Source organism: Crinia signifera, chromosome 3 (assembly GCF_055691185.1).
Source record: "Crinia signifera chromosome 3, ASM5569118v1, whole genome shotgun sequence".
Classification (NCBI taxonomy): domain Eukaryota; kingdom Metazoa; phylum Chordata; class Amphibia; order Anura; family Myobatrachidae; genus Crinia; species Crinia signifera.
Genome location: NC_139219.1, coordinates 166145192 through 166158240, shown reverse-complemented (window position 1 = coordinate 166158240; position 13049 = coordinate 166145192). Strand labels below are relative to the sequence as shown.

The 13049-nt window shown below is 45.3% G+C and overlaps 1 protein-coding gene across 1 annotated transcript in view; it reads right to left on the bottom strand.

Moving 5' to 3' along the window:
- LAMA4 (laminin subunit alpha 4) overlaps positions 1 to 6667 on the bottom strand; it is a 150233-nt gene extending 143566 nt beyond the window's left edge. The window contains exon 1 of the mRNA XM_083176871.1: positions 6124 to 6667. Coding sequence (XP_083032997.1) covers positions 6124 to 6324 — 201 coding nt within the window. The 5' untranslated portion in view covers positions 6325 to 6667. The remainder of the gene's footprint in view (positions 1 to 6123) is intronic.
- Between the last annotated feature and the right edge of the window lie 6382 nt (positions 6668 to 13049).

Below are 13049 nucleotides of genomic sequence, written 5' to 3'. Positions count from 1 at the left end.
AGTGTGCATATGTCAGGGCCTGCGTATGCAAAGTATATATACTTGTCATCTGACAAGTCTCAAATTAAGTTGAAACCTGAAAAATTATAAAATGCTAAATTTTCCATTGGAAAAGCAGTTGTCAACCAAATGCTATCAATTTTGAACCTTTAGTTCTCAGGTGCTGCCATTGAAACCACCTGCTAATTGGCTGAGAGAGGTCTGTATGTCCATGAGTTTGGGAGAGCAAGATATTTATCTAGAGAAGGGGCCAACCAGAGCCATGGAGTAGGTAATACCCCTTTCACACTTGTAAGCGCTTGCAAGCTGGGTCCAAAATCCCAGGTGCGACCTGGCTTGCAAGTGCTTTCACACTAGTCACCCGACAAGGCATAAAGCCGAACGGGTGACGTCATCTGGATGCGGGGCAACAGCATCTCTTAGTGGCTCCTTTACAGTGTTGTGAACCGGTCACGGGTCCAGTTCACACTGCGCTTGGACCCGCGAGTGTATATTCTTTACAGCAGGCTATGGGTGCAGCTCATTAATGTTTGGACATTCTGGCTGTTGTGGCTCTCTCAGTGGTGGGATGCCAGACAGATTTGCTGGAACCTATAGGGGATATTCAATTAATCACATTTTTTGCCAAGGCGAAAAAACGTGACTACTTGGCTGCTATTGAATTCAATTGCAGGTGTTTTCACCCATATTTAAGTCCATCTCCAAGGCATGGGTGAAAAATTACTAAAAAATGGGCAAAACCGCACAATTGTTCCGGAAAATAGGAAAAGATTCTCTGATCTATGTGTTTTTCGCATGTGCCGAATCGCCTAAGTGAAAAATTTGCACATCAATTCAATAGGTCGAACTGAAATTTGCCCTTAAAAAAACAACACAAAAAAGCACCAATTCAATAACCCCTATAATCTCACTGTAAATAACAGTATTATGTCTACTTTTAACATTTTGCACTTTATCCAAAAGAATTTTATAGCATTGGATTCAGGCACTGGGCCAGATGCACTAAGCTTCAAAAGTGATAAAATGGAGAGTGATAAACAACCAACCAATCAGATCCTGCCTGACATTTTTCAAACACAGTCTGTGACATGGCAGGTAGGAGCTGATTGGCTGGCTGTTTATCGCTCTCCATTTTATCACTTTTGAAGCTTAGTTCATCTGGCCCACTATACCATACTTACCGACTTTTGAGCTCTCCGGGAGAGGGCAGCCAGCTCAGTTAGACAGGGGGGCGGGGCCATCTCGGGAGTGAAAAAGAGGTGGGTTGGGGGCGGGGCCACATACACATGGTGTATTGATTCATTCATTACTAGCTTTTATTCTGTATACTGCTGCGGATTCCAATATACTAGGGTTCTGAACATTTGGGAATTTTTTACAATTTAAATATCCCTTTGTACAGCGTGTGATCTTCCCAATGCTAAAAGGTTATGAGATTCTCAGAACATTAAAATGTCTTCTTGGACAGAAGCCTGTATGACTATCATCAAAAACATCAGTAAGAGAAAATGTATGGCTTTTGTTTCTTTTATTTTTTAGACATTATTACGTTAGATATTTATGTAATCACACAAAGCAGTGTGTTCCAATACCTCTATGAATTTGTACAAATTAAAACAAAGACATAATATTCCTGGAAGCAAAGAGGTGTATAATAACATACCTCCCAACTTTCACGGTGCTGGACTCGGGACGCAGCTGATGCTTGCCGAAATTTTCGGGGTGTGTGGCCTAATTTCGGGGCGTGGCCTATACTCACATCTCCCCCGCGAGGCCACGCCCCCATTTTGCCGCTATGGGGGCATGACCCAGAGGCTCTGGGGTAGATTTATGATCTGACGATAAGGGGTATATGCGCTATTCCCGTGCCTTATGGCAGGGGATAGCGGTTCCCCTGATCTATCACACCCGCTGTGCGGGTGCTGTAACGGCGGCGGTGGGGGGACGGCGTCATAGCGCATGTACTAGTTTTAGTACAGGGCGCATACTGCATATCTAATTTATGAACGTTCAGCATCGCTGACCGTTCCGCCGCCTGCAGCTATCGACTTCGACAGCTGCAGGTGGCGATGCCCTATGCCTACAGCAGGGACAGCGCTGTCCCTGCTGTTGGCTCTGAGCTGCGCTGGGATCTCGCGTGAGTAGTGAGATCCCGCGCATGCGCAGACCAGCCGGCCAGGGAGAAGCAGACAGCGCGTCAGTGTTAACTGACGCTCTGTCAGCTTGAGGAGGCATAGCCGGAGGGGGGAGTTAACGCTCCGCCGCTTCGGCGGCAAGATCTTAGTAGATCTTGTCGGTGTCCCCTCCTGCTTCACCTCGCTAATGAGGCGAAGCAGGGAGTGTTATAGCGGCGCTCTTAGCGCCGCTATAATAAATCTACCCCTCTGTGAGCCTCTAGCCATGCCCCCAGCCCCCTGGCTGCGGGAATAGACGCTGTGCGCATGCGCACAGCATTTATTCCCCGCTGCTTAGCAGCCGACAGGGGGGACTCCCAACAGCCCCCCCTCACCATGGGACACTGCCGTCCGCGGGTGGGACAGTGAGACAGGCCCTAATAATCGGGACTGTCCCGCTAAAATCGGGACTGTTGGGAGGTATGTAATAATCCTTTTAGCAATCGGGAGACATGATCCAGTTTATATAATTAAAACTGTATTAGAGATTTGGTTTTCACATTGATGTATTACGTTTTGTTACTGGCACACTCACCAAACCAGTCAGGGAAAACACTCTGGGTAAAATTTAATAGGATGAGAGATTCAGAAAGTGAAAGATTTGGTAAGAAATGTCCAGTTTTTTAAAGCGGCAATCATTTACACTGCAAAATCAAACTGTTTTTGCAGTGTAAATGATTGCTGCTTTAAAAAAACTGGACATTTCTTACCAAATCTCTCACTTTCTGAATCTCTCATCCTATTAAATTTCACTCTCTGTAGTACCTGCTTGCTAAGTATATGCAACCGATATTATAATTTAATTTAATTAATTTAATTTTATTATAATTATAAGTACCTGTAGTACAGTATGCATTCATTTTTGTGTCTACAAATATCTTAGATGTACTGTACTGTATACAGATCATTCTTAGGGCTGCAAAGTGGGAGTTTGGTCTCCTTGCAAAAATCCCCCCCTCTCACCTGCCTTTTCTATATGATTTAGTTCTGCTGCATCTTTCCTAATATCATTGGAACCCCATGTATTGTATGATGAGGTAATCTTTACTGTGACAACCGATGCTCGACTGCTCGTACTGCAACCAGTTTAGGTAGTGCGACCTTATGGACCAATAAGGAGCTCAGCTATTAGTACACATTGTCACCTGTTCTTATTTTGCTACCACTTATTATGCCAGTTAGATTGTGTCATACTTTTCTCTAATCCAATGCTGTACTGTACATCTCGTATGTGACTGCACCTAAAAAATTGCCCTTTCTTCTTTGTTTTAATCCAACACTGCTGGGCCTCCCATGGCAGGGTTTAACAGGGCCACAGGGGTACAAGGGAAAACTACTGATGGGCCCCAATGCCTGATGGTGAGCAAATGTGTTAGCATACATATCCGCTCGCATGAGGCCAGATGAAAGAAAAATCATTCGATGGTCGTTCACCATCAAATTATTTTTTTATCCCTTCACAAATAAAAGTAAGGCTAGACTTACTTTTATTCTGGCCAGAGATGACTGAATTCATCATGAGACATTAGCTGCCCACCACGAGCACAATGCGCATATTCACACATGCCCCAACAATCGGCCTGGGTAGCGAATTTGGCCCACACCACGCACATCTGAATAGCCCCCTAGTTTCAGAATAAGCACTTGAATGACAAATTATATACAGGATTAGGAAAAAAATAAGTGACCTACTTCAGAGGGTTCTGGAGTGCGTTCTACTGCTCTGAATGAGCATATATTTCCAATCATGCGCTGGTCATTTGTAATAAAAAAATAGTTTATTTAATTAATTTGCTGAAAAGTGGGGCTAAAGCTATAAAAAGAAATGTTCAATAGGCTTATACATTGTAATGCCCAATAACCTGCACATAAATGTTTGACATCATGCTTCGGGACATCACTTTTAATGCAGGATGGCGCACCTCCCCATATTGCTCATATTAAACATTTATGTGCAGGTTATTGGACATTACAATGTACAGTATAAAGCTGGCCATACATCTACAGATCAATTGTCAGATTGGGCCGGTTGGAACAAAATCCTGGTAATGGATGAGAGCAAATGAGAGTTGACCATTTTGCTTTGAAATGCCGGAAAACTGCCAAAAACAGTCATTCAGATATTACCAGGTTTTTGTTCCAACCAGCCTAATCTGACAATCGATCTGTAGATGTATGGCCAGCTTAAGCCTATTGAACATTTATTTGTGTTTCCACTAGGGGGGATCGGCAGGACTGGGCATGTGATCCAAGGATTTGTAGTTGAGCGAGGATGGATCTGAGTGCGGGAATAAGCGAGCAGGTGGCTGAGCGGGGGGCTGGCCTTGGGGCCCCTCAGATCATCCGGGCCTGGGACGGATGTCTTCTTTCACCCTCCCTGTTGCCGGGCCGGGTGTGGTATGATTCACCGACAGTCGGGATCCCGACAGTCATTATCCCGACATCGGGATCCCGACTGCCTGGTCTCAGACAGCGTGGCCAGCGCAACAAAGCCCTTTGCGGGCACGATGGTGAGCTAAGCTCGCCACCTATTCTAGTTTCCCTCTATGGGGGTCGTGGACCTCCCCCAAACAGCCACAGGGTGTCAAGTGATGGCTGCCTTCGCACGGACGGCTGGCGCATGTGCACAGCGTACTGTGTGCATGCGCGTTCATCCGATAATCGCCTGTGCTGCAAAATTGCATCCATGCGATCGGGTCTGAATCAGTCCCTATGTAAAAACACACACACCTGACATTTGCCCTTTTTTTTGCCAAACATTTTCATATTTCTACAGCATGTTGCATGTTACTAGCTTTTCCTTTAAAGAGGAACAGGATACTATTTACATACTGTATACTGTGGGGCATTTGTTATTCTAGTGTTGGTACTAAAAGTTAATAAATGACCCTTGCAGACCTGGAACGTCTAAATCACACAGTGTGACGGCTGTTAGTCTGTTCTCCATGATGTCATGGTCCTGACCTGTAGGTCACAGTTTGGGGCCCACACAGATACTATGTGAAGGTACTGACGTTTTCAAGGTAAAGTGTAGTTAAACCAAATATGTTTTTTTTTTTTTTTATATTGAAACCCCTATAAATACATGCTAACGCTATTAATGTAATCACATAAAGCAGCATGTCACGTTTTCACGTTATGTATGAATAGCTCCTTTAGTAATCAGAGGGGAACAAGCTGGTGTGTGTTTAGTATAATAACCATGTTCTATAGGTGTAATTATTCATACACTATTCCAGCTCTCTTTGCCAATGATATTTAATACGCAGTTTGGTGCCCCATAACAACACTGTATTGCATACAATTCTATTTTTATAGCTATAAACTAATTTCCTATTAAGCTTGTAGTAACCCCTGGTGTTTTTCATACATTGTCCTTGACAGCTACTTAGTGGCCCAGTATATGTGGCACATCAGCCTATTCTTAGGGTAGGTTTAGTCCTAATACTGTATATATCTACTCTTTATTTTATAAATCTACATTTTAAATGAACACTGTTAGTGTTAATAGAAACAGCGGTAACGTTAGGCTAGAACTACAGCCACTGAATGTAACATACTACAGCTCCAGTGAACTGAACATGAGAAGACAGCATATATGAACATGATGCAGCACCTATGGACATGAGAAGGCAGCAGCACATATGAACCTGAGGAGACAGCACATATGAACATGAGGAGGCAGCACATATGCACATGAGAAAGCTGCAGCATGCATAAACATGAGAAAGAAGGGGTAGCAGCACATACACATACAGTGTGAACATGAGAAGGTAGCACATACACATACAGTGTGAACATGAGAAGGTAGCACATACACATACAGTGTGAACATGAGAAGGTATCACATACACATACAGTGTGAACATGAGAAGGTAGCACACACGAACATGAGGAGGCTGCATCTACTATAAAACAGTGATCCATGATGGATAGCTTGTTACAGTACCTGTGATACTGGAATCAGTCTGGTAGGAATGGAAGGAGGCTGCACCACTATAGCATTGAAGTCCTGTATGCTGTTGGCTGACGCGCTACCTTCAGCTTCCAAGTGAATGGCGCTACCTTCAAGTGAGGCATTGCAAGGGTAAAGATGTCCCAAAAAAGTCATCAGCATAAAAGCATACCACATTAGGGAATTGTCAGCCATCCTTTCCTTGCATTCAGTAATATTTCCCGTTCTCTACAGAATCCAAGTCCAGCTCTCAGTCAGGCACACACCCTCTTCTCTTCTAACATGTATAAACTGCTGCTGTAATGTTACTTTCCAGATGTCAGGCAGAGAAGGGTGTCACTGGCTAGCTGCCCTTTCCCTCACATACAAGAGACCGCTTTCTGCCAGTTGCTGGACTTTCCCTTGAGTATAATGTAATGAGTGCAGGGAACTGAGCTTTCACACAGCAGTGTGCAGTGCACTGCTCCACAAGCCCCTAGGCACCTTATCTTCTGTGTCAGGATACACACTGCACACACTGGGGTGCCACTCTGCAATGAAGTTTACCTTCGATGTTAGGACCTCCCTCTGGAAGCACTATATATATTCGGATGAAGAGATTGTTAAAGTACTGGATACAGCTATACAGTATCATTACTGAATGTGCATCACTAGTCTGTGCTGCTGTCTTATCAGTGATAACAAAGTGACAGATAATGTAACCAGGCATGCTGTCACTCACACGTATCCACTGCGAGAGGAAGACACAGATTACAGGCAAGGATTAACCCTATAAAACCAAGACTTCAATAAAACATTAGAAATTATAAATATTCTGTGCAATGGTTTTGTATTACATTTGCGTAGAGTTTTGATTAAAATTGAAAAAATAAATAAATAATAATAATCATCATATCTTAACAGCCTAAATATCAATTAGTCACATGTCTGCTTGACTAGCTGTTTAAGGAGCTGAAAACTGATGATTTGGTACTTATATCTTAGTTGGGCGCCCACTATAGTTAGTACGCTCATACCCCCACTATCCATGTCGGCATGGAGTTGATCTTATAGTGTGGCGACTCAGGCAGGGACATGCGGTGAGGTAAATGGCTCAAGAGTCCCTAGAAAGTACCAGAGTAAGATTTGCACACAATGTATGAGCCGCGGGGTACATGCCAGCATTATACACATGTGCAGCAGTATATACTGCTGGAAATTCACTGAGTTTTGATAAGAGATGTGCAGAAAAGGTAGCCAGGTGAGGCACTGCCTTTGACACCAGGTCTAAAGCGATGTGTGGCTGCAGAACTGATTTGTTTTATCACATCCAGGCTGTGCAGTCTTGGCTGGGATCGTATGCGATCAGGGGTGCCGAGAGGAGGGGGGGAGCAGGTACACTTTACCCGGGGCCCGGGCTTGTCAGGGGGGCCCTGGTCTGGACACACAGTTTTTTTATTTGGTGGGTCTGAGTGCACCAGAGTCAGCTGTTCAGCGGCGGCATTGGGAGTCCAGATGTGTGCCGGCGTGGGGGCAGCAGCATCACAGAGGTCCTTTTGAGTGTCGTTCCGCTCTCCTACTCCAGTGTCTGCTTAGAGCCAGCCATGTGACTTGGGAGTTTACCATGGCTTGGCAACAGGAGGTAGGTAGTCCCTGGGTGCCGGGAGGAACTGGGTCAGAGAGAGGCCACCTCCCACCCCACGGGAGTACCACCCACTCTACAGAATCCAGCCCACCCCACTCCCCACATTCCAATCCCAGCCACCACCAGCAGCAGCAGGTGCCAGTGCCATGTCTCCATCCCAGCAGTCCCAGACCTGGTTCCCCACCGATGTCCAGGTCACTGTGTTCCAAGGTGGGTGGCTGATTTCTTTGTGTCTGCTGCCTCCCTACATGCTGTTGGGGCTGAGATCCAACTCTAGAAATCAGCATGTAACCCCTGGCAGAGCATGTACTGTAACTCCATGACAACGAGCATGTTAACCCCTGGCAAAGCATGTAACCCATGGCAGAGCATGTAAATCCATGGCAACGAGCATGTTAACCCCTGGCAGAGCATGTAACTCCTGGCAGAGCAGGTTAATCCCATGCCAAAGAGCATGTTAACCCCTGGTAGAGAATGTTAACTCCTGGCAGAGAATGTTAACCCCTGGCAGAGCAGGTTAATCCCATGGCAACGAGAATGCTAACCCCCTAATATGCAATGAGCATTATGGTGTGTGGAATAACGTGTAATGGGCATTATGGCATGTGGTAAAATATGTAATAGGTATTACGGTGTATGGCATAATGTGTACTGCCCACTACGGTGTGTGGCATAACGTGTAATGAGCATTATGGCATGTGATATAATATGTAATGGGTGTGTGACATGTGTAATAGGCATTATGGTGTCAATTTTTGTCCCTGTATCCACCTTGGAAGCAGTGGTGTAACAACGGGTCAGCAGGGAGTTTAGTCCGTGGGGGCCCCAGGAAGTTGTTGTACCGGTGCCCAGGATTTCTCTTGGTGGCCCTGCATGTGATATATCATATGTAAATGGACTGAATACAATATATATTGCATGTGAACCTGCCACCAGTGAAGGTCCCGGGCAGCTCTGGGGGATGATTGTGATGGTGCTGAATTAAAGACACTTGCAACCATTGTTACTGCTGCCACTGCCATCTCACCATGTGTACCTGTGCCAGACATTACAGTGCCTTGTGCCAGAAAGGGAATTTTCACCCCCCTCCCCCATACATAAAATAAGGTCAATGTGCACTGAAGGTATGCTCCAAACATTTAAGGGCATGGCTTAATGGGGAAGGGGTGTAGTCACATAATAGTACCAATTAACATTACACATGACATCACACAGTAGTGTCCGTTATTCACATTACACCACACAGTGCCACTTGTACACATTGCCCCGAGTCCGAGTAGAGCACTTATGCACATTGTACCAGGTAGAGCCTCATATGCACTTTCTTGCCAATTATAGGTAGACACAATACGTCCTTGCGGGTGCGCTACTATCACACTGAGGCCCTCCCTCACCCTGCGTCTATCACACTGATGCACTCCCTCACCCTGCCCTTTGCTCTATCACACTGACACACTCCTTCACCCTCGGCCTGCGTCTATGACACTGACGTGCTCCCTCACCCTGCCCCATGCCTTCTATCACACTAACACAATTCCTCAGCCTGTGCTCTATTACACTGATGCACTCCCTCAATCTGCCCTCTGTGCTCTATCACACTGACGCGCTCCTTCACCCTGCGACCTGCACTCTTTCACTGCTCTCTGTGGCCTGTGTCTACCACACTGACACAATTCCTCACCTTGCACTCTATCACACACATATTCACTCTGTCACCCCCGCAGCCTGCATCTGTCACACTGATGCTCTCCTTTACCATGTGGCCTGCATACTTTATACTGACAATTTTCCTCACCCTGCTGTCTTGCTCTATCACACTGACACAATCCCTTATGCACTAGTTCACTCTGTGGCCTGTGTTCTAACACACTGATGCACTTGTGAATTTTGAACCGCCATTTTATTCTAAGTGCCATTTTTAAATAAGTGCAGAGTTATATCCAAGAAGGAGTGACTTTTGCTGAAGGTGGGAGTGGTTATCTGCTCAGACTTTTGCTGAAGGTGGGAGTGGTTATCTGCTCAGACTTTTGCTGAAGGTGGGAGTGGTTATCTGCTCAGACTTTTGCTGAAGGTGGGAGTGGTTATCTGCTCAGACTTTTGCTGAAGGTGGGAGTGGTTATCTGCTCAGACTTTTGCTGAAGGTGGGAGTGGTTATCTGCTCAGGTGGGTAGCTGATTAGTAGCAGCAGTATAAGAACAGCAGGGGGCAAGTGAATGTAATGAACTTGTGAATTTTGAACTGCCATTTTATTCTAAGTGCCATTTTTAAATAAGTGCAGAGTTATATCCAAGAAGGAGTGGTGTGTTTAGTAGGTGATTTGTGGGATTAACCTGAGGGGATTGTATATTTTGTGTGTTTAAACTGTGTTTTTTTTTTATTTTATTTTTTGCTCAGACTTTTGCTGAAGGTGGGAGTGGTTATCTGCTCAGGTGGGTAGCTGATTAGTAGCAGCAGTATAAGAACAGCAGGGGGCAAGTGAATGTAATGAACTTGTGAATTTTGAACTGCCATTTTATTCTAAGTGCCATTTTTAAATAAGTGCAGAGTTATATCCAAGAAGGAGTGGTGTGTTTAGTAGGTGATTTGTGGGATTAACCTGAGGGGATTGTATATTTTGTGTGTTTAAACTGTGTTTTTTTTTTATTTTATTTTTTGCTCAGACTTTTGCTGAAGGTGGGAGTGGTTATCTGCTCAGGTGGGTAGCTGATTAGTAGCAGCAGTATAAGAACAGCAGGGGGCAAGTGAATGTAATGAACTTGTGAATTTTGAACTGCCATTTTATTCTAAGTGCCATTTTTAAATAAGTGCAGAGTTATATCCAAGAAGGAGTGGTGTGTTTAGTAGGTGATTTGTGGGATTAACCTGAGGGGATTGTATATTTTGTGTGTTTAAACTGTGTTTTTTTTTTATTTTATTTTTTGCTCAGACTTTTGCTGAAGGTGGGAGTGGTTATCTGCTCAGGTGGGTAGCTGATTAGTAGCAGCAGTATAAGAACAGCAGGGGGCAAGTGAATGTAATGAACTTGTGAATTTTGAACTGCCATTTTATTCTAAGTGCCATTTTTAAATAAGTGCAGAGTTATATCCAAGAAGGAGTTACATCCAGGAAGGGGTTAAACCGGGTTGCAAGAGGCTTCTGTCCCTTCTGTTTTTTTTTTTTTTTTTTTTTTTCTTTCTTCTTGCTTGAAGCCCAGGTGCCTGACCTGTTAAAGGGTCCACAAAGTATAGTGATAGTGTGCTGCATGATCTGAGAGTGGGCCACTGTGGAAAACGTGCAACTGGAAGAAATTACAGAGGAAGCGGACAGATACAGGTGTGAGGACACCAGGAGTGTGACACAGCTGCAGTAACAGATAAGTATCAACTTTCTTATATTTTGATAAAAATTAACTTGTTGTGTGTAATTGCATTGTAATTTAACTCTCTACTGTATACTAGGGGGTTAGTCGCAGGGAGGTAGATAAAATGGGTGGGGCCCTGATTGAGAATCTCACTCAGTGCATGTTGTGCATGATGTATGCGCACCTGGAGCAAGAGTCCCAGTGCGAATACATCTGCACGAGATGTGAGCGAACGTCCGCCCTGGAAGCCCAGGTCACTGATCTAGAGCGGACTGTTCAGCGACTGAGGGATATTTCCAATCTTGAGCAAAGCCTAAATAGAACGGTGGAGGAGTTGCAGATGGGGTCACTGGTAGAGGAGGAGGATCAGGTAGCCAGCTGGGTCACGGTTAGAAGGGGAAACAAGAGGGACAGGAGGGACAGGAACGACATCTCGGATCTATCACACCCGAACAAATTTGCCCGGTTGGACGAAGTTTCGGGGGAGGATAGAGACGAAATGACGGAGCTGGAGGAGACGGCTCCCTCTAGCAACCAGAGGAGCGGTCCCTCTAGCTCAAACGGGATGACAGTTAGTGAGGTACCAAGGCAGATAGTGGTGGTAGGGGATTCCATCATTAGGAGAACAGACAGGGCAATCTGCTATCGGGACCGCGATCGCTGCACGGTCTGTTGCCTCCCGGGTGCTCGGGTCCGGCACATCGCGGACCGAGTCGATAGATTGTTGGGAGGGGCTGGGAGCAACCCGGCGGTCTTGGTGCACATCGGCACCAACGACAAAGTCAATGGTAGGTGGGATGTCCTCAAGAAAGAGTATAGGGAATTAGGTAAGAAATTAAAGGCGAGGACATCTAGGGTAATTTTCTCGGAAATATTACCAGTGCCACGTGCTAGCTCAGGGAGGCAGAGGGAGATCAGGGAGGTAAATGTGTGGCTTAAGGATTGGTGTAGGAAAGAGGGATTCGTGTTCATGGAACACTGGGCGGACTTCTCGGTCAGGCGCCATCTTTTTTGCCGTGATGGATTGCACCTGAACGAGGAGGGGGCTGCGGTGCTGGGGGGAAGGATGGTTAGAGGGTTGGAGGAGATTTTAAACTAGGCGACGGGGGGGTGGGGGCAGCAAGACATTATGGGACCATCAGGGAGAGAAGCCGGACTGGGATCAGGAATCATATGGGGGAAGGAGATGGGGGGGGGGGACGGAGACATAGACAAAGTCCTGGGACATAACAAGGGTATAATCGGGGGTAACTCTCAGGGTGCATCAGGAATGTCATGTAATAAAATGTTATGTTGTAACAGTCACGTTACCCCATTACAGTTCTTAGGTACAGATGATCTTAGTATACGGGAAGGAGGGAATGACAGAGGAAGAATTCCCGGAACTATGGAGAGGGCAGGCAGTGTGCATGGTGGGGAGGCCTGTAGAGAGTCTATTGAAGGGGAGAGGGGAAAGAGGAAGCTAGTAAAGAATTCAAATGGGTCCTGGGGTGAAACTAATCACAATATTAGAGCCATATCTAAAAATAAACATAAATTAAAATGCTTACTGGCTAATGCAAGAAGCTTAGTGAGTAAAATCGGGGAGCTTGAAACGGTGATCAGTAGGGATGACTACGACATCATTGGTATTACAGAAACATGGTGTAATGATTCGCATGACTGGGCATTAAACATGGAGGGATATACACTCTACAGGAAAGACAGGGAAAATAGAAGGGGCGGGGGTGTGTGCCTATATGTAAATAATAACTTAACATCATGTGAGAAAAATATGAGCACAGACCTGGAAGACGACAACTCGGAGACAGTGTGGGCAGAGATAACCGACAATAATAAGAAACCAAAAAACAAATTTATAATAGGGGTATGCTATAGACCACCAAATATAAATGAAAGGGAAGAGTCTCTTCTTTTAAACCAAATCAAACAAGCATCAAATCAGGGTCAGGTATT